The following is a 24,503-nucleotide window of genomic DNA, read 5'->3' as shown; positions in this document are numbered from 1 at the left end:
ATCGTACTCAAAATTAAGCTCTGTTTTGAACAAAACCCGTGAGTGAGGCCTGCGGCTCTGTTCTCGGCCCCACTTTCCTAAAATGGAAACGCAGGAGCCCCAGGGTTTCACCCACGTGGACCCAGGCAGGGTGGGAAATGACCCAGAGGGCATCGGTGCCACAGTCGCCACACCCTCTTCAGCGGGGCGGGGGGATCACCTCTGGGTCCCTGCCACCTGCGAGCTGTTTCCCAGCAGGGCTGACAGCCCGGCCTGGAACTGCAGGGTGGGACCCACAGAGCCCGCGGCCCCTCCTCGGCATCAATCCCGTCTAATAAGGAAGTTTGAAAGTGTAATCTAATTCGGCGGAATCTCTTTAAATCTCGTTTTCTCAGAAGTAACTTCATTTCGCACGGACACATCCAGCCTTGTGCGAAGGCCTCCATTTCACACCAGTTTTATCTCCACAATTTCTCGTCTCACTGCACTCCTATCCCAGGGCCTTGCCCTGCGCCAGGCGAGGCCTGAACTAATAGCATTTCCTACTCATTTGGAATCAAAAGCCAACGAGAACAACTGTTGACGCTTGGCTACAGCCACCGAGAGCAGGCTCATTACCGCCCCCTCGCAGGCAGGTGCTCCTGGGTGGCATGAGGCAGGGGGACCCGCGGCCTGGCAGGTGCGGGAGGCTGGGGGCGGGGGCGGAGCTTGGTTTGGAGGCGGGGCTCGGCTTGGGGGACACCCACAGTACCTCTGGAGGGGCTCCAGAAGGCAGGCAGTGTGGACACTGACAGTGGTCCCGGCAGACAGACGGCCTCAGCTTGCATTCTGCCTCCCCCGCTTCCTAGACCTGCCTCAGCACTCTCACCTGAGGAGTGAGTGTCACCTAAGCAAGGAGACGCTGCCTTCAAGGATTATTTGGAGGATTAAATTAGGCAATGGACATGAAATACTTACAACAATATTTGACGTAGTAGCTTAAAAAAATCAGCTAAAAAAACATGTACCTTTGATGACCCAACAATTCTCCTCCTGGATAGGTGCCCAACAAAGGAGAACTTAGGTCCATCAAAAGAGCTTCCAAGGATGCTCCCAGCAGTTTTCTTCATAAGAGCCCCAAACGGGTAACTCCACAGATGTCCAGCAACAGCTCCACGGCCAATGAATTATGCTATGGTCATACAATGGAATAGTATGCAGCAATGATAAAGAGTGAGTCACGAAATACACGCAACCGCGTGGGTGAATCAGACAGTGTAATGCTGAACAAAAGAAGCCAGGCACGGGAAGGCACAAACTGTGTATTTCTATTTCTATGTAATTCCCCAACAGAAAGCTGCCTCGTGGTGACGGGGGTCAGCGTGAGGGGTGTGTTACCAGCTGGCAGGAGGCTTGAGGAGGCTGCCGAGGTCGACAGAATATGCCCTTTATGCGGATCTGGTGTTAAGCGGCTGCACACATGTGGAAACTTTAATGAATTCAGCACTGGAGACGTGTGCCTTTTACTGCACAAATATTAAACCTCGGCAACCATAAAACCCTAAGACAGAGGCCCCCTCAGTTGGGACTTCCTTTATGGGCCTCGTCACAGAAACCACCGTTTCCCCAGCGCCTGCTGCATCTCTGGTCTCAGCGAGTCCCCGTAGCAGGCCCGAGGCACTAAACCAGTCAACAGAGGAGGCGACACAGGCCTCTCCCTGAGGGCACGCAGCTGGGGGTGCTGGGCAGACCCCAGGGCTCTGACGTTCCCCCCCCCCATGAACAGCCCAGCGAAGAAGGCAGCCTGGCCACAAAGGGTGCCCAGGCGGAGACCAGGTGGCAGACCTGGAGCAGGGCCCAGGCTAAGACAGGAGGACCGCAGGCCGGGCTCTGTCTCCAGGCTCTGGTGGGTCACCGGCTGTACTGCCCTCACCTGTTGGTCCTTTGGAAGCTGTGGCTGCTGTGGGACCTCGAAAGGGCTTCGGCAGGGCCAGAAAGCGGACATGGACCAGAATCTCAGGACGAAGGTGGCATGGGGGCTGGGAAGGGGCACAGTTGAGACGCCTGCATGGCAGCCTTGAGAGGGACAGGCTGAGGCCGAGCGGGAGGGGAGAGCTGGGGGCATTGTGTGAATGAGGGGTGCACAGGGGGCCCAGAGAGGGGCCCAGCTGAGGGTGAGAAATTTAAAGGGGGGCTAGATCCTTCTCTGAAGTGCACAGTCGGCCACAGCAGGGGGTTGAGAGAAGCGCTGTCCAGTCCTGTCCCCAAATGTGCAGCCACCCTGGCCAAGGCCGCACGGTCACGCCCCACCACTGGCCAAACGCTCATGCTCCCGCGTGCTGCTCCTCCTCGTGTCCCTGAGGTCAGGGAATCACATCACCTGCCCCGGGGCATCCTGGGAGCGGCCAAGCGGGGCTGGGGACCCAGGCTGCTGCCCCAGAAGCGCCCCGGCCCCTCACTCTCCCCAACACGGAAAGCAAACTTCTGCTTGGACCCAAATGAGCCAAAGGCAGGCGGCTCTGAAACAGCCCCGCAGAGACCCCAGGGCAGGGTGGGCCTCTGGTCCCCAGGGTCCCCAGAGCAGGGGTCCAAAGCAGCGGGCACCTCTGCAGCGGGTTCTGGTGGAACCCAGAGCAGTGGTGTGTCTGAGGCCTGAGCCCAGCGTGGGGGGAGGACGGGCTGAGGGGCTTCCATAAGGACAACCCAGGGGTCTTTGCTGCTGAAGGAAGGGGCGCCCGCCGCAGCCCGCTGTCAGGCAAGGCTTTGGGGGGCCCAGCCGAGAACCTGAAGGGGACCAGGCTGATGCGTGCAGAGACACGGAGCAGATGTAGACGGAATCAAGGGGCCCCTGACACACGAGAGGCTGCACGAGCTGTTTGGCGTGGGTTGGGGGAAGGACGCCAGGCCGTGCGCGCCTCCAGCGCAGGTGGAGGCCTGCTCGTCTCCGTCTCAGGTCGTCTGTGTTAAGCCCCAGGCACATCTGGAGAGGAGCAGACCCCAACAGGACTCCAGCTCTTCTCCCCAAATCTGTGCCCCCACCCAGGCTCCCCCACGGTCCTAATGCCATCATCCACCCAGGTGCTCAGGCCACAAACTCGGAGTCATCCTCAGAGCGCCCCTCCCCCTCCCCCCCTCCCCGGCCTGGTCCCCTCCTAGCCGTTCCTTTCCGCTTCCAGAGCCGCCACCACCTTCCTCTGTTCAACCAGCAAAGCCCCCCGCGTCCCGGGCCTCTTGTGTCTCGTATCTACAATCCAGGTTCGAACGGCAGCTGGAGAAATCTTTTAAAACAAAGTAGGTCAGGTCACTGCTCAGCTTGAAACCCTTCCTTAACGTCCAGTGGGCTGGGAATGACACCCACCCTCTTCACCAAGCCTCTGGTATCCTCCCGGGGTCTGGCTCCTGCCCCCATCCCATCCCCTCATCCTGCGTGTGCTTCACCACACTCCAGATCCCCCACCTGCCTCAGGGCCTTTGCACATGCTGTTCCCCCTTGTCAGAACACCCTTCCTTGTCTCTTCATGTCCTTGCCTCCTTCTTGCTTTGGGACTTCACCATAAATGTCATCTCAGAAGGGCCAGACCTGACCTCCTTGTTTCCTGATTTAAATGACTTCCTGGTCATTTCTTTCTGAGTTTTTACCACAATCTGTAATTGTTTTACTTTTTTGGTGATTTTTACCTAGGAAAAATGTTTGGTCTCTCTCCTAAGAATGGAAGCTTCTTAAAAAACTAAAAATGGAACTATCATGTGATCCAACAAGCTCACTCCTGGGCATTTATCCAGAGAAAACCATCATTTGAAAAGAGCCAGGCACCCCTGTGTTCATTGTAGCACTATTTACAATAGCTAAGACATGGGAGCAACCTAAATGTCCATAAACAGAAGAGTGGATAAAGGAGATGTGGTACATACACACAGAGGAATATTACTCAGCCACAAAAAAGAATGAAATAATGCCATTTGCAGCAACATGGATGCCACTAGAGATTATTATACTAAGAGAAGTCGGACAAATATCATTTGATATCATGTATATGTGGAGTCTAAAAATGATACAAATGGTCTTATTTACAAAACAAAAACAGACTCACAGACTTCGAAAACAAGCCCTAAGGTCACTGAAGGGGAACCATGAGGGGGATAAATTAGGAGTTTGGGATTAACATATACACACACTGTAGTTAAGATAGAAAAACAAAGCGACCTACTGTACAGCACGGGGACCTCTGCTCAATATCTCAATATTCTGTAATCACCTATAGGGAAAAGAATCTAAAAAAGAATGGCTACCTATGTACGTAGAATGGAGTCACTTTGCCGTACACCCGAACCTAACATGAGATTGTAAGCCAACCAACTCTAATACAAAATAAGAAATTTCAAACAGTGTGGAAGCCTCATGAAGCCCTATTTTGCGGGCTCTGTCTTGGTCCCCACTGTTTTCCCAGCACTGAGCCCCCTAACAGTTACTTTGAAATCACCCATTCAGTTAATGAATAAAGAGACTGAGCAGAATCTATCCAGATGTTATTGGCAGGAGTCCGCTGGCCAGAGGGGGCTGATGCGGGTGGCAGGCTCCGCAGAGACGGGGGCCTTCATCAGGCTTACTGGTGCCCTGCACCACCCACCTGTAGCCAGGAAGCTCTAAGACAAATCATGCCACACCATGCCAGCCACAGCTCGGAATTTGGAGAGGACCAGCTCCGGGCTCCGGCTGAGCAACGACTGCTCTTGTGCAAATATAAACCCACTACCCCTTAGATTAAGAGGCAGCGACCTTGTCCTTCAGCCCCTGCTGCCCCCCGAGGAACGAAGCCCCCCCTTGGGGTCTCTCCTCGTGCGTAAATTCTCCTTCCCAACTCTCAGGGGATGGGGAGGGGGTGCTGCAGCTCAGGCCCCTGGGCGACCCCAGCAGCTCAGTCCTCCCCTCTGCACCTGTGACCTGGGCGCAGGCCTAGTCCCCCCCCCCCCCCCCGAGGGCCCTCTAGGCTTAAAGATGGGACCCTCCTCCCTCTCGTCTGAGCCTCTGGGGGCCAGTGGGAGGAAAATGCCCCTGAAGTTTGCTGCAGAAACTCCCCAGGTCCAAGCCTTTCTGTGAAGCCTCCCCAAGGCCACCCCCCGCCCCACTCGGGCTGCTGGAGCCAGCCCCAGGCCCCCACAGGATGCTGCTTGGAGCTGTACGGCTGTGCGGACCAGCGGGAAAGCGCCTGGAGGCTGCACTCCCCAGACGGCAACTCACCTGCTCCCCAGGCACCCGCAAAGCCCACCTCACCCATCTAATGAAACCGGGCTCCCAAGGGGCCCCACCGTTGCCAGAGAGGAGGAGGAGGGCACAGACTCTCAGACGAGTCTCAATTTCACAGCATCAGGGACGTGAGCACCAACGCGCTGAACCAGAAAACGAGAGTCTGGCAGGAGCTGCAGACATACCGCGCGCGCCAGGGGATCGGAGATTAGGGCCCTTCAAAATCAATTTTGAATTCAAACTTTTAAATGTGTTCTCCAGATGCAAGGAGGGGACCCTCCAGGCAGGCTTGGCCTAGCCAGCTGCTGGGTCCTGCTTGTTTCTCGAAGCAGCCAGGGCCCATCTGTGAGCCACTGGGCTGGACGAGGGTAGGAAGCGCGAGGGAGCTGCGAGGGAGACCCCAGGAGCCGCAGGGACAGGAGCCACATAGGCTCTTGCAGACCCAGCACGACTTCTGGGGTCCCGTCCTGGGGTCCCATCCTGAGGCTTCCTACTGAGGCCTTGGGGGCTGTGCCCCCTCCTCTGCAGACCCAGATGAGAAGAGCTGAAGGCAAGGCCCGTGCAAGCCAGATCCCCACTCGCCCCCCACTTGGCTGAGAAGGCTCGTGGCGCCCCAGCGCATGATGCTGCTAAGACCACGCGCTCCGGAGCCAGCCAGGCAGGGATGTGTGCCCTAGAGCCGCCACGGGCCCCCGGGGGAAGGTCCTGGTTCAGAAGTGAAGGAAGACGGCAGAGCAGCCCCCGTGCAAAGGGAAAGCAGGCGTCACAGGGCTGCCGGGTGGCTGGCGTGGCCGCAGGCGGCACGAGCCGAGGCCCAGTGTCTGCGGCCGGGGAGGGGACAACCAGGCCGCTGTCACCTGTCAGGTCATGCGGGCTGAGTACCGACCATCCTGGCCTGCAGGTGGACGGGACCCCCAGGGCAGTGGGCCTCTGCAGGAGGCTGCGCAGGACAGGCTGCTCCAGCCCGACCGAGGGGGAGGCGCCAGGGCCTGAAGGAGGAGGTGGCCGAGGGTGCTCCTGGCAGCCCTGGCAATGGCCCCGCTCCTGCCTGGGTCCCTCCCAGCGGACGGTCGGTCCACTGCGAGGCCTTCGCATCTCTGGGTGGGGAAGCTGGTCCGTGACACGCCTGTCTGATCTCAGAGACTCACAGCTCCTGCCTCCTGCCCCCGATTCTCCAAACCCGGGGCTGAAGCCCCAGCGGTAAGCCACTCTCCCAAGACATAAACCCAAGCGACTGTGAACCACTCTTCCGTGGACGGGCACGGGAGGGTAGCCGAGGCCGTGGGCCCTCGGAGACCTCAAGGGGGCCCCTTCTGATGGGCGAGGCGGCAGGGACACCCCCACCCCTCCCACCCCAGCTCTGGAGTGGGCTGCCAGCTCCGCGAGGAAATTACAGCACGGGCCTGGGTAATGCTCCTTTTAGTTACAGCATAAACTGCGGCAATAAAGCCTACCTGGGGGAATGTTTAGAGAAAGCACTAATGATTTCTTCCCCAGTGGTTAATAAATTCACTTCCAGATCAATTTGTTCGCGATAGAGCCTGGCGAGCGGAACCCGCGCGGCGGGCACAGCCGACTGTGTCTTTTTCAGTATAAATGATTTATTACGATGATTAGCGGCACATAAACAATTTAAAATACAACGCTAATTAGTTTGGGGAAGAAAGGAGGGGAAAAACCACCCTGCCTCTCTCCCCATTATGTTCTACTTCCTAAGTGTGTACTTTTTAATTAAATCCAAATGTCACAATAAATTTAAAGTGTTTTATTACCATTCGGGCTAACTAAGGCAGTCATGCAAGCCCCCGTCTCAGGCAGCCATGAGCCGGGCCAGGGGTGGGGACGGGGGTACCAGCAGGGCCTGCTATACACTCTCCTGGGGACAGGACGGTTCGGCGAGGCCCCGGACACCTGTCCTGGCTCCTGCAGCCCCAGGCTGGAGAACGCTGGGGCCGCCTGCTCCCTCTCAGCTCCTGGCCGGGTCCCTTGGCTCACCCCGGCTCTGGCCAGGCCAGAATCCAGCCGCTTCTCCTCAACAGCCCCACGGCCCTGCCCCTCTTCAAGCCCGCCTCAGTAACCGGGCACCTGCCTGCCTGGCATCGTGCTTGGCATTTCCTACACTGCATCTCACCACGCTCTTCTCCCAGTGCTCTGAGTAGTTATTACTGTTTCAATTTTGTGGCTGGGGAAGTCGAGGCTCAGAGAGGTGGAACAACTTACCCAAAGCCACACAGCTGGAAAGTAGACTTTTGCAATGTCCTGATTCCTAGAGCTCCCTCTGTCTCAGGGCCCATGTCTTGCCAGGTCTGTGCCATGACTTCCCAGCGCCCAGGATGGGGAACCAAACATGCGGGCTGCTCAGACAGGGCTCTTCTTTGCACAAGGCCCCGCTTTGCCCAGAGACACAGGGGAGGCCAGAGTTAGGGCCAGGGACCTGGACTCGGAACCGGGTTCAAGTTCAGGTTCTGCCATTCACCCACACAATGTAACTCAGTCAAGTCCTTCAGCTTCTCTGAGCTGCAGCTTCCCTATCACCAAAACTCAAGTAATAACACCCCAAGTGCACGGCAAAAGAACCAAAGCAGCTAAAGCAAGGCGAGTGCTTTGCAATCCTTCATACACACAAGGAATCACTAACAAAAGCCCTGAGGCGAGCCGGGATCCCGAAGACTCCCATTTCACGGGTCAGGAAACCGAAGCTAGCAGGAGAAATGAATCACCCAAGGTTGCACCGAAACTTAGGAGCCAGGGGACCAGGCAGCAGGCAACCTCCCTGCCCAAAGCTCAGACAGCAAGGATGGTTCCTCTGCTGAATGCTCTTGTACTGTTTACTTAAAGTGGAAAACAAATACCCCTAAACATAGAATCACCATATGACACAGCACCTCCACTCCTAAATATATGCTGAAGAAAGACGAAAACATATGTCCACACAAAAGCCTGTATAGGCATGTTCCCAGCAGCGTTATTCACGACAGCTAAAATGCAGACACAGTCCAAATGCTGGTAAAATATGCTCATATAACACGTGCTCTCTATGCATTGTGGAATATTACTTGGCAACGAAAAGGACTGAAGTATGGAGACATGCTACAGCATGGAGGAACCCTGGAGACGTGATGCCAGGAAAGACGTCGGCCACAAAGACCGCATCTTGTCTGATGCTGTTTGTATGAAATACCCAGAAAAGGCAAGTCCCTTGGAGACAGAAAGGAAACTAGTGGTTGCCGGGGGGAGGGGCATGGGAGGGACCGCTAATGGACACGGAGTTTCTTCTTAGGGCGATGACAATGTTCTTGAATTAGATAATGGTGGTGGCTACATAAGTTTAAGACGAAAAACTGCTGAAATGGACATTTTTAAAAAGGTTAATTTTGTGGCATGCAAATTATTCTCAATAACGCTGTTTTAAAACAAAACAAAAAAAGCAAAACAAACAACAAATGTCCCTTTGAGAACAGGAGAAACCACTTCATAAAAAATTACGTCCTGGGGTCAGGAGAGGGGTCCTGGGAGGTCCAGCAGGCAGCGCTCGGAGAGACCGGACCCTGGTCACCCTGCGGCAGGCCAGCCGCCCCCTGGGGCAGGGCCCCAGAGCGCCCCATCCAGGGATCTGCCTCAGAGCCGCCTGGATCCATCGCTTCCACCCCTGCATTTGTGTCTGTCTTCCTAGCCTTCCCTCTGTTGAAGTTTCTGCAGCCTTGGGGACCCAGGACCACCTGCACCCTGGGCCTTCTCGTGGGGGAGGGGTCCTCCAGGCACCTGACCGAGGTTCAGTAAGGGGCGCTGTCCCCTGCCAGGGCCTGAGAGCCCTTCCCAGACAGGGGTGGAGGTGAGGAAGGAAAGAGACGAGGCTGCCTCTGGGTCAAGTGAAAAGCGCGGAGGGAGAGTCCTGTGCCCAGGCGAGGCGGCACCCTTGGGGGCTCACTGAGAGGGTGACTCATGAGCAAGCCCCCAGCCAACAGGGGAAGCCAAGCCCACACCACGGCAGGCACACCTCCTGCCCTGAATCTGGGGTCTGGACTGATGCTCTTGGGGCGTCTTTCCTCTGGAGCAGGGAACCCAAAATCCTGGAAGGGAAGGCGGAGCCCTGGGCACGTGGGCCGTGGCAAGAAGAGAGGGGCCAGCGTGGCATGGGCTGAGTGGCTCTCCAGGCCCTGGGTGCCAGGCAGAAGTGCTGCCGTGGCCAGATGCCCCGAGGGACAGCTCACTGCAGAGGCAAGGTCGTGACTTAGCTCCCCAGGACGTGTCCCAGGACGTGCTCTCAGACACAAGCTTTGCTCTTCTCCGGCCAAGTCCACTCGCAGGGCTTTGGGGAGGGGGACAGCATGAGACGCAGATAAGGGAGGCAGACCTCGCTCTTTGCCACAGTCAGGAGCTTGCATGGAAGAGTCTAGAAAGGAAACCGGCCCCGGGGGGGAAGGCCACGCGGTCCAGACCGTCGGCACGCGTGCGCTCACAGACACCGGGAAGCGGAGCTGGGCAGGTCCGGGCCCGCCAGCTCGGGCGCACGCCTTCGGAGCCTGGAAAGCCAGGGTCTTGGTCCAGTCCCAGGGCAGCAGCAGAAGGGGAATCACGGAGGCAGGGGAAGCCTCAGGCCCAAGCGGGCAGGGCTGGCAGGGCCCCGGGATGGCAGTGGGTCAGGGCAGGCTGCAGCCAGCAGCACTGCTCCGCCTTCCCTGGGATCAACCCCGGGAACTCGGGTCCCGCTGCTGGCAGGTGAGACGCTCTAGCCAAGAGCCTGACCCCAGGAGACCTCAGACGAGCCCCCGGCCCCGCCTCGCCCTGTTCCCGAGGCCACAGCTCGAGCCACGCTCTCCCCCATGTCTTTCCTGGACTCCACCTGCCTTCTCTCTGACCGTCTGGACTTCCGTCTGCAGCCCCTGCTTCAACGGGCCAGACCACAGGCTTGGAGGCAAGGAAAGTGCCAGAAGGCAGGAGGGGGCGGGGCAGTGAGAGGCTGAGGGGTAGGAGTGGTCCTGCGAAAGCGCGAAAGGAAGGGCACTTCCCTCCCACACCACGGCTTGTTCTGCTTCTTGCCCTTAGAGCCGTCCTCTCGCGTCACCCTCCGCATTCCAACAGCGCACCTGCTCTCTGGCCCAGGTTCCTGGCACAGAGCTCCTCAAAGCCACGGAACTTCCCCGGAGACAGGAGTATCTTCTGTTACTCACAAGGGGTCTCTTTGGGGCACCTCTCCGCTAAAGAGGGGACTTGGGGCAGGTCCCTAGATAACCTCAGGATGGGCCGCTCACCAGAAAGACCTGCTGATTAGAGGGTCAGAATTTTCTGCCCCTCCCCTGACCTCCAGGAACGGCCGGGTGGGGTGGTCGATAGAGACGAAGCTCCACACACAATGTGTCTTCAACAAGATCTGACGACCCGCTCCGGGCGGGCGAGCGTGTGCCGGGAGGGTGACCCAGCCCAGCTCCACGGGGACAGGGGCTCCTGGGCTCAGAACCCTCCCAGACCCCAGGTGGCACCTCTTCAACTACCTGCTCATCTGTTCCCTTTCTCAGAAGCTCACAGGAAACTGGAAAATATGTGTTGCCCTGAGCTCTGAGCCGGGCTAGCAAAGCATCCCACCCGAGGAGAGGGTGGGGGGTCAGACGTCCGGGTGACAACCTGGACTCGAGCCTGCGCTCTGGGGTGCGGGCAGTCCCGGGGGACTGAGCCCTTGAGCTGGGGCGTCTACTGCCATCTCTGGGTCGATGGTGTCAGAAGTGGGGTAAAGCTGCCGGGGCCCAGTTGGTGAGTGCTGAGAACTGGAGAAGGGGTGGTGGTGCTGGAATTTTTCCAGAGCCACCAAATGATCTCGGTGAAACAGAAATCTGTCCTTTGGGAAAAAGATTCCTCTGTCTTTAGGAATCTCTCTGACCCCCTCGCAACCTCCTTCGCCCGTTGACTCATTCATCCCCAGGTCACTCAACAAGGATTTATGAAACATCTAGTGCCTAGTGGTAGAAGAATTATACCAACAGTAACGATTTTTCAACAAGAAAGTAATCATTTGCGAGTTCCATTTAGTCAATTTGATGCCTTGATCACTTTTCTATTCACTAGGGTTCAACCGTTTCTTCCTCCTCTTCCCTTCTTATTTTACTGGAATTGGTTTAATTGGGATAATTTATTTTTAAATTTTTAAGTGACTATTCAGTTCAAGATCAGTTTGGGGCTCAAATCAGTTCTTATCAATTAGAGATTTTGTCGTTGACGCTTCTTTTGGAATAATTATTTCTACCAGAAAATACTTACTGAGCCAACTCTGGCAGATCTGAATTTTATCAGGAAGGTTCGAGTCTTCTGTCAATTTTTAGTCAATAACAGAGTTTGCCAGGTGTGGTCTTAGCTGTTGCCAGCTTTGCTTTGTGTTAATTATTTCAACCAAGTTCATTTTTTCCCTGGATCATTTTGTTCCTTTACATTCTCAATAATACTAATGAGCTGTCATTCTCGTGCAGAAGGCGTATGCGAGCGCGGATCTGATACAGCCCTCGGCGATCAGAGAGCCGTGTGAAAACATCCCTGGGCAAACAAGGCAGGTTGGGACCTCACACTCGGCCCTCGTTCTGGTATGAACAGGTCAGGACCTGGTGCCTGAGGTGGTCCTTCCCGCTGCCCTCTACTCCCCTGAAGCCCTGGCCCCCTGCCGGGGTGGGGGGGCACAGGTTCTGGCTGGGGGTGGGGGCGTGGAGCACCTGCCCACAGGAGACAGCCTCCAACTGACGGCAGAGACAGGGCTCAGCTCTGAGTCCCATCCCGGTGGGATGGACCCTCTGCTGGACCCCAAACGTCTCTACTCAGTGTACCCCAGCTTTAGCTGAGAGAGGAACTGAACGCTCCTTGGCCCCCACCATCCCCCCTGCCTCTAACCACCGATAAAAGGAGGTCACTGGCCAGGGTCCTCTCGGGTCTAAGGCTGTCTCCAGGCTTTGGGCTCCAGAGATGGGATGGGACCATCCACCCGGACACAAATGCGGCTGGAGGAGGGCGGGGGCCACAGATGCTCTCACCGGGGGTCCCCACGTCTCTGGACTTCAGGAGACCAAAGGGAGACAAAGAAACATCCTGGCCTCAGTCTCAGCTCACCGGGTCCCACCCACGGTTGCCTCTCCACGCACGGAAGCACCAGGCATCAAGTGGCCCGCCGCCCTCGCAACTAAGTGGGAAGCGCAAATCCAGAGTGGGGAAGAGGCCGGCCCGGGGGCAAGCCGTGAGCTGGCGGCAGGGCCAGGCTGGGGATGCGTGAGCCCTGGTCCCAACCCTGGGCTCCAGCCCACAGGAAGGTCCCCTGCAGCCCTGTCCCTGTGACGATCTGCTGAAGTGGCCTCTGCCCAGGCTATGTCTAAGGCTGGCAGGCAATAGCCGGGAGGGGTTGAGGCGCTCAGTCCCAGGGCTGCGGGGTGGCTGCTGGGGGCCGGGGGGGACACCCTCACCTCCCCTGGGGGGCTGGTTCCCACTGCATGAGAAGAACGGCTTGGAGTGGAAGAACCGCCTCCTTTGCAGGTTGGGGCTGGCGCTTGATCTCCAGCCTCCCCAAGGGGCCGCGAAGATGGAACGAAAGGCTCTGAGACACCGGTGGCCCTGCCTGTGAGAGGCCAGTAGGAGGCGGAGTAGGCCTCTTGGGGATGGAGGGGACCCTTCTCTCTGGGGGCAGCTACACTGCTGGACGCCTGGGGCCTGAGAGGCCGCCCCGAGGCTGACCCCATGGCAGGCTGCTTCCTCCGATGCCCCCTGGATCCCCCATCACGCAGGACATGGATTTCACAGGACGGTCCCCCGCGATGCGGGCCGTGTAAACCCCCCTCCCCCTTCCGAGCCTCAGCTGCACCTTCAGACTTGCTCCCAAGGAAGAAAACGCGGCCAGGGTGCTGGAATGCCACATCTGTGAGTAGGTGTGTCCCATCTCATAAAAGGCTGTGACTTCCGCTTGCCAGCACGCACCCTCTCCTGACGGCTTCAGGGAAGCAAGCGGCCCCACTGGAGAAGCCCGCGAGGCACAGGGCTGAGGGCAGCGGCTGACCAGCCTCGGGGAGGAATGGAGGCCCGCAGTGCACCTGCCCACGAGGAACTGCATCCCGCCAACCACGTGCGTGACAGCTCATTTCCCCAGACGACCCTGAGATGACACCACAGCCACTGGCCAACGCCCTGGCTGTCATCTGAGAAAGACATTGAGCAGAGGGGCCAGCTGGCTGCACCTGGGCTCCTGAGATTAAAAATAGCTGTTAAGCTGCTGAGTTGTGAGATAATTTGTTACACAGCAAGAGCTAACTCATACAGCACCACACTGGGACACACACACACACACACACACACGGGACAGAGGGCCCCTTCCTCAGGCCCGGAAGAGGGCGCCTGCAGACAGGGCTCTGGCCCACAGCTCCCAGTGCTGTGAGCTTCCCTCCGGAGCCTCAGCCTTGCAGTGCAACATGGTAAGGAGAGGACAGAGGGCAGAGACCACCCCGGCACCCCAGCCAGGCCCCCGCTTTCTGCCGGGCAGGCCAGCAAAGTGGGCAGAGCTGCCCCTCCTCCCCGTGGAGCCGTCACCCCAGGTCCTCCCCAAAGAACAGTCCCGCCAGAGCGCGGACCCCAGGCTTGTCTGCAGCGGGGTAAACAGCCCCCAGCACACCCACGTGGCCCTTCTCCCTGCCCCTCCCAGACCCTAGGGAGGGGAGGGGACAACGACCATTCATCCCCAAGAGCCCCCAGAGCTGTGCCAGGCGAAGGCAGCACCAGCTGGACCTGAGAGGTGGCGGGGATCATACCCAGTCGCCCCCGTAAGAAGTGCCATCCGGCTCACTCCCCAGGATCACTCGGCGAGATGGGGCCAGGTGTCTGACCCAAAGCCCACTAGCCCCACTTGCTTTCCGCATGGGCAGTCGGAGAGACGGGAGTTCAGGCATTCTCAATGGCACCCAGAGGCAGCCCCTCCACCCCCAATCCTGGGCCGGCTGTCGCCAAAGGGTCAGGAATCGGAGTTCTCGAATATTCCAGGGAAAGAAAAGACAGGATGGGGCAGGTGCCACGGGGGCCGTCGGAGCCCAGGCCAGAGCTGCTCCCACTTAGCCGAGAAGAGCCTGGCCCCTTCCCCCTCTCTCCTCATTGTGCCAGCCAGCAAAGTTGAATTATTAAAATCCAAGGGTACCACACGGAGACTCAGAGCAGGGGGCGGCCGCTCCCGCCACACAATATTAAAATGTCAGGAGTTTAAGGCCTGCGTTGGTTGAGTCATAAGTTATCAGCACCCAGTGAGGGCCGACAGAATGCCTCCCTTAAATTATTAAGCAGAAAGCGTCAGACTGTAATATTTTGCTAAACCAAAGTACAGACACAGACAAAGATGTCATTTCAATATTTGAAACCAGCAAGTTTAATTTAAAATAAGAGCAAACCAATAAGCTCAGAACATAGCGGCGTGTGAGAGGAAAATTATACTGTGAGAGGAAAAAAAGTGGAAGGACTTAAGAAATTTATAAAAGTAATCTCCAAGTGGAAATTAGAAATCAAGGCCTAGAAACAGAATAACACAAAAGAAATATTACTGTCCACTTTCTAAATCAATATAACACTGCTCCACGCTGGAATTACCATGGTAACTCAAGTAAAAAGAATCAAGCAATTCTTATTATTTCAAAATAAAATCACAGCCTGAAGCCTGGGTTTTATTACAACCACTGATAGATCGCTGGCTTGTATTTATCTGAAATATTGCTTTTCAATCAGCTGGTTTATGAATGTACACGGCCTCTCACCAGCCCACTTACCGCCCTGTTTTGAGGCAAGGGGCTGACCGATGAATGGATGCCCGCCTGGCGGCATCTGCATGCACGCCCAGGCTTCCGTCAGCTCTTCACGCCCCTTCCAAGTGTCCCGTGCTTTGCCAGGCAGAGGAAGACCTGGCGAGGGCCGTGGACGGGGAGGGGGCTGACCGTGCGGTCCCCCTCCAAGCTTGGCCGTGGGCTCGGCGCAGCCCCCAACAACTGCCCGCGCTGCAAGCTTCCCTCCCCGCCTCCAACACCCTCCCCTACCCCCAGCCCCGCCACTGTCCTTGGGCCCCAGAGACCAAGCCTCCACCCGTCTCCACCCGCATACTTCACAATGTGACTTTTCACCTTCTTCCTTCAGGGTAGAGTCTCTGACCCGCCTCCCCCACCCCTTGAACTTGGGCTGGACTCGTGATTTATTCCGGCCACCAGAATGCGAAGTGACAACACCCAGAGCCAAACTTGGGCCTCGAGAAGGCCTGTGTGCATCCATTCTCTCTCCTGGACTGGCCTCCAGCCTGAGCACGCGTCAGGAGAGCCTGGACGGAGGACGCACAGTCTGGCCGCCCCAGCATTCCACCGACCAGCCATCTGCCAGGCACGAGTGAGCCCGGCCGAGACCCGAAAAACCACTTAGCCAAACCCAGCCTCCATCCCCGACCCCCGGATTCAGAAGCCAGACAGAGGCTTGCTGTTTTGAGCCTCTGAGTTTGGAGTGGTTGGTGATGCAGCAATCACAGATGCAGGCACATGCCCAGCACAATGCCTCACTTTTAACGACGGGCTCGGTGACATGCGAGCCACTGTTTTTAGGACCCCTAAAGCCTGAGAGGCTGAAGCCAAGGGGACGATCCCGGCCGTGCAGAGGACACTGTCACATCACACCGGCGAGAGGCTTCCAGGCTTACCAAGTGCGCGGGTGGACACTAGATGCCTGTTAGGTGTTGCGCCCATTGGAGGGATGGGAAAACTGAGGTCTACTCGGTCGTTTGAGGTCACACAGAAGTCAGCTGGGACTAGAAGCCAGGTCTGCCAATTTTGCCAGCAGGCCAGGCAAGAAAAGCCCACTGAGGCAGAGTGAGGGGCCAATCTGAGCCGGCGGGCCCGCCCTCGGGGGCCTCAGCCCCTGCTCCCGGGACCAGCCTGCTTCCTCCTGACAACCATCAGCTTTTAATGTGCCCCCCGTTACGTCAGCCACTCTAGGCTCCTGCCTTCACCAGAACACAAAACAGACCTACTCCAACCAATGAGAGAGGAGCTTGCTGCGAGGCTGGGTAGATGCCACGCTGAGCGGGCCCGCGGTGGCCTGTACGAGCCCGGGCCGCCTGGAGGCTCCTGCAAGGCCAACCAGAGGGAGAGGATGCGCAGACGAGGGGACCACAGGACAGGGCTACGGAGGCAAAGGCTGGCTCTGCGTGGGACAGAGACCCAGAGTGGACCCACGAGACGTGCCCAGCCTGGCACGGCAGCCGGCCTCAGGCGCAACGTCAGGGGAGCAGAGGCCGGGTCGTCTGGGATCAGGAGGGGGCGGGGGTGGGAAGGGAGGATGGTGATGGCAGAGCAGGAAGAGCTGGCCCTCGAGTCCCAGATGAAAGCAATCGAGTGGCACGCGCTAAATACCTAACAGCCGGTTCTCCAGGTGAAAAACCACCTTTTTCGTAGCCTTTGCCAGCTTCCCGGTGTTAATACCTGTACGGCGGCTGAGGTCAAGACACCGATGTGAAGTCACCGAACTCAGAGTAGGAACAGCAGCCCTTACGAGCCACTGCCAGTTGGCAGCCCTGGTGTGGTCCCTGCTTGAGTACAGACCTACCAGGCAAACGCACCCTGGCAGCGGTGAGGGTGGGAGGGGTCCTGGGCCTCAGGGTCCTTCAACTCCAGGCAGGCAGGTGGGCATCCCCAGTCCCTGATGGTGCGAGCCAGCTTGGTGCCCAGTGGCCGTGCCAGGAGGACCAACATCTGAGGACAGAACCATGTGCTCTGGGCCGCCGGCAGGGCCATGGGTAGCAGGCCCAGCACACGGCTTTGGTCCACCATCCAGCCTTACGGTGCCTTGGGAACGGGCAGAGGGCACGGAGCTGGGCACAGAATGCAGGAAGATGCTGAGGCTCTAGGCTCTCACTCCCTACAAACCCTGGGTAACTCCCTTGCCTGCTTTGAGCCTCAGCCGTGGCCCTCTAAATGGAAGGGCTTGCCAAGAGGGATTCTGGAGGCCTCTTCCCACTTCATCACCTGGCTCGGGGATCAGCGGTGAGCAGGGAGCTTCCTGTGCCTGGTAGTGAACGAGGCACTGAACTGGGTACAGGACTAGCTCTGCACAGCCACAGTCTGCAGGACTGGCTGCAGACTGGAGCTGCCAACATGCAGGACTGGCTGCAGACTGGAGCTGCCAACATGCAGGACTGGCTGCAGACTGGAGCTGCCAACATGAGCGAACTCCCGCTTCACCCACGCAGGAGGCTTCCTGGCTCCTCAAGCGTGTGCAGGGACACGAACTCATTTAATCCTGATAGCAACCCAGCCGGTGCGAGGCTGTTCTCACGGCAGAGATCAGAAGGGATGGAGGTGACCCGACCTCCGCGTCGAGCAGGCACAGAACACAAAACCACAGCAGACCTGTCGGACCTGCACACGAGGGGGGGCGGCAGCAAGTGTCGCGGTGCTGGCGCCTCGGGTGCCAGGCCCTTTCTTCTCCACCTCCTCCCCAACCTCCTCATGGGCCAGATCAGGGCTTCCCGGGAGGCCCTCTGGCCCCTGGAGATGGACCCCAACAAAGGCTTTGGCCTCCTGGCTGCACAGGGACAGCTCTGCCCCATGTGGGACGCAGCTCTGGAGGCTCTCGCATCTGCTGAGGACCCCAGCCTGGCTTGGGGCACCCCCCCCCATCTTCCCCTCAAAGAAGGCCCAGCCCATCCAGCCACGACCACCTGCAGCCCCCGCAGCCTCACTTGCACCAGCGGCCCAGCCTGCCAAGGCCGAACCTAAGGTCTCTTTCGACCACAGAGGGTCGGGTGCCAGTGCTCACTGGTGACCTTTTCCAGGGGGAGGGGCCAAAATAGATCTCCTGGTCCTGCTCTCTGAGGGGGCCTACTGAGCGCTTCCTGAGATGGAAGCGGCGGGGGGGGGGGGGGGGGCAACCGCTCAGATGGTCAGACCCTGGGACCTGGAGCCGGTGGGAAACCAATTGTCAGGCAGGATGAGAGGCAGGCCCTGGCTCTCAGAAAATGCACGTTGCCACGTGTTCAAAGCGCCCTTGTGGGACAGGTTGAGAGAGCGCGAGAAAGGCAGTTTCTCCAGCCACAGAGGCCAAGTGAGTGGCCAGGCCGGTGTGCGCCCTGGCACGCAAAGGGTGAAGCTTTTAGGCGAGCCGCGGCCCGTGAGCTCAGCTCCCCCCGTCCTAATGCTCCTGAGAGGCTCTCTCCCACTCCCTGTAATTGGGCATCGGTAGTTAATGCAGTATTGACTGCATTACACGCTCCCGTGCCTCCCCTCGCTAATGCCAATTGCATCACCTTGTACAGTCACCGGCTGGCTTAGCCAATAGCCGTTAAAAGCAATCCAAATCATGAATCATATGGGAAACTTTTAGCAAGACACTGCCATCCAAGGAGACAATTTACAGTTGAGTTAATCTGGGTACATTAGCGAGACACGGATTCCGGACGACAGACCAATTTATGTTGTTTCCCTGGAACCCCCCTTGGTGCTCCGTGTGGGCAGATGAATGGAAGAGCAGGAACAGTCAGAAGCACCTGCCTCTCTGCCCCGGGCTCTGCGAGGGGGTGGGGGAGACCCTTCTTTATAGGCTCTCTGCCTGGCCGAGTTCGGGCAGGAAGGGGCCATGGCTGTCCGGGTGTTGCGAGGCCTCGTTCTCCGCAGGGGGGAGGTGGTTGCGGCCGGGGCCAGCCTGGTAGGTGCAGGGGGAGGCCCTCCTCTTCCAGGCACAGGGTGGGTGCCAGGCCTGGCCCCCACCTGGTCGGCCTCCACCGGCCCTTCGCAGGCAGCAGGGTCCACTGGGCTTCCTGCCGCTGGCCTGGGGTCTGTGGCAGGGAACAGTGTGGAACAGCGTCAGGGCCTGGGACCTCTGTGGCCCAGAGCATGATGGGATATTCAAGGAGGTCCTGCTTGTCAGGGCCATGCATGGCCAAGAGCCTGCCCTCTTGGAGCAACCGAGTCGGCTGCGGAGGCGGCGCTCTTAGCGGTCATTAACAATTGAAGATGCACTGTCTGGTCCTGCTCAGCCCAGCTCCAATCTCCTTAGGTGTTTTTACTTATTAAAAATGCCCCAGGAAGTATGTCTGGCGTTTAGTTCCACAACCCACCTGCCGCTTCCTGTGGTCAGCCCAGCTGTGCTGGGGGGCCTTTGCAGAGGCAGCTCATACCTGGACCCGTCTTTCTGCAGCACCCAGAGGCCACCCCTTGGCGGGGGGGCTGCATCCTATCCCCCCGGTCCCTCACAACCCAAGGCTCTCACTGTTCTTGGGGCGGGTGGACGCTCTGCTGCCTCCCCCTGCCCAACAGCCTCTCCTCCAACCGCCTGAGGGGCTAGAGGTCTACTCTCGGGGCTCAGGGCTGTAGCTCCAGTTGCTCCCTTGGGACGGCAAACCTCCCGGGAAGCGCCCAGCCTGGTGCCAGTCCAAGCGCAGGTGCCAGGGGGAGGGGGGCTGTTTCTCCGGGAAAGTTGGAGCTGGGCTCTGCTGCTGACAGGCAGGCCCGACAGCACGTGGAAAGGCAGGACCCTGAGTTCCAGTAAAGTGGAGCTGGCCAGGCCAAGAGCAAGCATCCAAATGAAGGCGATTAATCTTAAAACCCGAAGTTTAACCGTTTGCAAAACAGATCTTTCCTCTCTGTGGTGGCCCTTCAGTGCTCGACCTAATGGATTACTTTATTAATAATGCACTGTGCTTAAAAGCAAAAAAAAAAAAAAAAAATTTTTTTTTCTGACGATTCAATACTTCAGAAAGTCTCTTAAACCCGTTGCTACGGCAAAGCGATTGATATTTTATTATCTTTCAGAAGTGCCACATGAAAGCCCGGCAGCCCAGCAGAGCCAGAGCTTTGGTCCTTGGCAGCTGGCGGACCTGGCTTCAGCCAAAGGAGCCCTGTCCTCTTCCAACGAGACGCCGTCAGCTGGGGGAGAGGCGTGGGGGTGGCTAACAGGAGCCTGGGTGCCGTCCACGGCTCCGTGGGACACACTCCCTGGGGGGCCTGGGGACCGGTGCTGCCACCCGGCCCAGACCGCCCCCTGCTGGGTGGGTGTAAGTACGAGGAAGGAATTAGGCAGCAGGTCTGGTGGGGGGGGTAAGTGGATCCAGAGCCCACGGAAGGGGCCACCTTCAAGGTTTCCTGGAACCAGGAGGTGCGAGACTCCAGTGAGCAGAGAGGCTGCTCGTGGAAGACAGCTGGGCAGGACACGGACCAAGCGGCTCCTCAGGGCCCTGGCCAGCCCCTTCCTTGGGTTGTGACGGGCCCCAGAGCTCAGTGACGTCAGCAGTACTGGTCACCACACTGCTGAGACTGGCCAGGGTGGGGACCATGGGGCTGGTGACAGCTGGGGAAACGCCTATGCCCAGAGCGGTTGTCTTGCTCTGACCCCGGAGGCGGGAGACTGGCTGAAATGACCTCCGGAGGGCCACCCCCACCCGGGCTCCTCCGCAAACCTTTAGCCTCACAGAGCCCGCGGCACTCGGGGGCGCCCGCACAGAGCCTGAGCTCCGAGACCCGAGGTGGCAGGGGCCGGGTTGGCCCCGCCAGCTGGAGACCAGACTCCCTGCGGAGGTGCCCAGGTACAGGCCTGGGGAGCCAAGCCCCTCAAACATCCTTACTAAAGACACCCCTGGTTTCCACAGGCTCCCCCGACAAGAGCAGCCCCAGACACCAAGGAAGGACCCCCGCGCCAGCTTCTCCTTTGCCAGCAGGGAAGGTGAGGTCCAGAGCAGGGCATGGCGGGGCCGCTGTGACCCAGGGCGAGCAGAGAAAGGAGCCAGTCCTCCTGGTCCCACCTGGCCACAGACCGCTTCTCCTTCTGATCTACACTCAGCTGCCCCAGCCCTGCCCTCTGACAGCCCCTGGGGCCCAGGAGAGGGTCCGCGAAGACAGACAAGAAGCCGGGAGACGGCCGTCACGCCCCCGCCAGCCCTCGGCAGGGGGCCTCTGCCGACCAGAAGCATGAGCTCCCATGCCCTCTCTTTCTACACACGTGCCAAGAGACGGGCCCACCGGCCACAGGGCAAACCCCCATGCCACCCCCAGGCCCTCCCCGTTGGAGGTCTTAGAAGGTGGCACAGAGGCTGGGGGCATCAGCACGTGGTGGCAGCAAAGGGAACATCCTGTGTGACCTTAAGCAAGTCACTTAACTTTAGATTTCCACCAAACGCCCATGTCAGGAACACCTTGATCTGGAAGGCAGAGGGCCCAGACCGCTACGACGCACTAGCAGGGGTCAGAAGACGGCCACCACGGCCACCACCACGTCACTCTAAGAGGATCCCGCTGACGCCCAGAGGACCCATCTCGGTTTCTCACCAGCAGCTCACAGGTAGTGCGCGGGGGTCCTAACAGGTACCGCCTATCTCCCAACAACACCGACAAACCAGAGATCCGCACCTGCAGAGCGGGAGGGCCTGGGACAGCCAGGAAACGGCCCCTCTCCTGACCCGGGGTGGGGGGGCTGCCCCTGAGTCACAGGCACCCACTGGTTGTCCCCTCAAGGGAGCTGGGTCCCCAGCAGCTCCTGCCAGACGTACCAGGCCAACTGCTGCACAACACTGCAGTCAGGAAGGCTTTGGGGTGAGCGGGACCACCTGCTAGTGGCTTCCAGCCACCGCGGGCCCCTCTGTTGTGACCTCTCAGGCGCAGCGAGGCTCTTGACCGGGTCAGGTCCACGCTGCTGCTGCGCGCGGGCTACTGCCAGCGGCAGGGCACTTCCTTCCCCCGGGCCAAACTCCCGCCTCCGCGCTCAGGAGGCAGGGGGCAGTGGGCAGCCCAGGAAGCGTCCCCTCTTCTCTCCTAGCTTTCGGGCGGCCGCCTCCCCTGGGGGCCGGCCCGCCTGCCCCTCCCTGCCCGGCACCCCCGGCGGGCGCCGTGCTTCCGCGCACCAGCTCGCCGCGAGCTCTGGAGTCCGGTCCTCCTGAAGCCACCGATTTGCTCGGCGCTCAGCGCCTCTCGGGTTACCCGGCCGGCGCGAGGCTGATGGCTGCGGCGAGAGGCGCAGCCGCCAAGACCAACCGCTCCACGCGAAGCCCCACTGCGCCGAGATCCGAGGCGCCGGAGCCTCCTCGCGGCCCCGCGGAGCATCACACGGCCGGCGCGCGGCTCGCCCGCCTGCGGCCCGGCCCAGCCCGGCCCCGGGGCGCGCAGCCCGGGGCTCCGTCGCCTCCCCGCCCAGTCCCCCTCGGCCCTCCCCTCGCCCCCCGGCCCCGGCCCCGGCCCCCCGCCGACCGCCAGCCCGGCAGGCTCGGCAGGGCCGGCGGGTGCGCGCCTGGGTCCCGGCGTGTGTCCCCCCCGCCCCCCCGCGCGCCGTGGAGCGGGGGCGGCGTCGCGACCCCCGCCCGCCACCTACCGTCCTCCTTGTCCAGCACCATCATCTCGGGCGCTCCGTGTCCAGCCGCGGCTCGGCTCGGCCGGGAGAAGGGCGCCGACGCCGGGCGCGCTTCGGCGGGGCGGCCGGTCCTCGGGCGGGCGGCGAGCGGGCTCTAATTACCCGCTTGTCCGGCTCTTAACCTAGATTGCACTCAGCTAGAATTACATTCAGGAGTGAAGCACTTCGCGGATACAAAAGCAGTCTCACCTACTTTTGTGCCTCAGAATTGCAAGGAACTGCGAACTGCAATTTAGAGAGAGAGAGGGAGAGGGAGAGAGAGGGGGGGAGAGGATCAGAGCCGTTTCTTTGATTCTCACCTTCTAAATGGCTCAATTTGCCCAGTATAATCTGTCTTAATGTAATTGCATTTGATAGCTCATAACCCTGGCTCTGGCAACGACACAGCTTTCAGCCTCATAAAGTGTTTTCCCCTCGGATTTAATCTGAATCTCAATCTAAAATTATATTCAAAGAGATGGGGGAATCTCGGCGGCCGTCTCCCGCTGCCTTTCTCCCTCAATGTATGAGGTTTGCACTCCAGCTACTGAATAAATGCACACATTTCCCGAGGCCCCCTCCCTGCCGGGTTAATGGGGAGTGGAGACGCGCGGCTGCCCGGCTCCGCAGCGCCACCTGGAGGCCCCTCGGCCCCAAATCGGCGCGGGGCTCCGCTCTGCACCCCGGGTCCTCAGCCCCTGTCTGTCGTACCCAGCCCCTCAGCCTTGACTTCTGCCCCGCCCGCAGCGGGAGCCTGTTCTCTGACCTTGTACCCTCCCTTTCTGCCTCCTCTGCCTGGGATTTCTGGGTGCTCCTGGATTGCTTGGCAAAGTTAACCCTCTGCAGGGCGCACATCCCCCCCCCCCCCGCAGCCTCACAGCACCGCCCCTCCCCCCGCGCCCCTCCCAAGAAGAGCATCCTCATTCCACAGACGGTGGGATCCTGCCTCAGCTTCTCTCGGAGCAGGCACAGCAGGGCTCTGAGGGCTTCTCTTCACTCCACAACTCTTCACTGAGCATGTATTATGCGCCAAGCTCTACTCTAAGGCACTGCGGATACAGCAGTGAAAACAGACTCCTGCTCATTGCGGAGCCGACAATTCTTGCTCTGTGCCTCAGGAGGCAGGGAGGGAACAGGGTTCACCGCCTCTCCTCCTGACCCCCGCTTCTCCCCGAGAGCCCTGGGGCGGGGGCCAGGCTGCCTACTCCACGGGCCACTCTCCAGTGGCAGGAGCTTCTTTTCTTCTGGACAGTACAGAGTTCCGGGATGGGAGGGAACTCTTACTGGCTTTTCTCCAGACCAAGGAAGGCTCCAGATGGACCTGTGAGAGGCCCAGCCCCAGCAGCCACTTCTGAGGACGAGACCCTTCAAGGAGAAGAAAGCTGGAGTCCCTGGAGGGGCAAAGGGCTGCCGGTTGAGACTTCAGCTCATCTCGGCCCATGGCCTGCGGGGGACTTCAGCAAGCCCTTTTCCCACCCCGGCCTCGGTTTCCCGTCAGTGACGTGGGTTGGAAGATGTGCTCTGCTGTCGCCGGGGTCGCGCCGAGGGGAGCATCAGAGGAGATAACACAATGAATGCACTTTGTAAACTGTGCCACCCCGGACCTCGGCGGGTGTTGGGGACAAAGGAAACCTGGGGGCCAGGCCGTGCCCCTTACCCCCTGGGAGGCCCCCGTGTGGGGTGCCTGATGGGGGAGGAGGGCAGTGGGGCTGCAGCCCGTCCTCTAGCCTAGGCAGGAAAACCAGGCTTTGAGAAAACAGGAGAGAGGCTGCTTCTAATGAGATGCTTCATCCGCAGCTCAGAGGGCTTCACTTCCCCTTCATCTTGAATACTTAATCCGAATAGTCCTTGAGTATATTTGATGTTAAATATATCACTTTGCTCAGACTCTCCCTCCCTCAGGGCTGTGAGCTGGGTCCCTCCCAGCACTGCAGCTCCACTGCACCCTCAGGGTCTG

General features: G+C 59.2%; 1 protein-coding gene across 6 annotated transcripts in view; it reads right to left on the bottom strand.

Moving 5' to 3' along the window:
* LMO1 (LIM domain only 1) overlaps positions 1–24,503 on the bottom strand; it is a 137,738-nt gene that overhangs the window by 10,515 nt on the left and 102,720 nt on the right. For 2 of the 6 annotated variants that reach the window (XM_084974024.1, XM_084974025.1), the window contains exon 3: positions 22,529–22,792. The exons of 1 other annotated variant lie outside the window; for it this stretch is intronic. In XM_084974024.1, coding sequence (XP_084830150.1) covers positions 22,529–22,553 — 25 coding nt within the window. In that variant the 5' untranslated portion in view covers positions 22,554–22,792. 6 annotated transcript variants of the gene reach the window in all.

The sequence above is a fragment of the Sus scrofa genome, chromosome 9, assembly GCF_054392235.1.
Source record: "Sus scrofa isolate SSC_HxYL_T2T_F1_AM1 chromosome 9, Sscrofa_HxYL_maternal_Yorkshire_Landrace_v2.0, whole genome shotgun sequence".
Classification (NCBI taxonomy): Eukaryota; Metazoa; Chordata; class Mammalia; order Artiodactyla; family Suidae; genus Sus; species Sus scrofa.
This window is presented reverse-complemented; position numbering and strand designations above follow the sequence as displayed.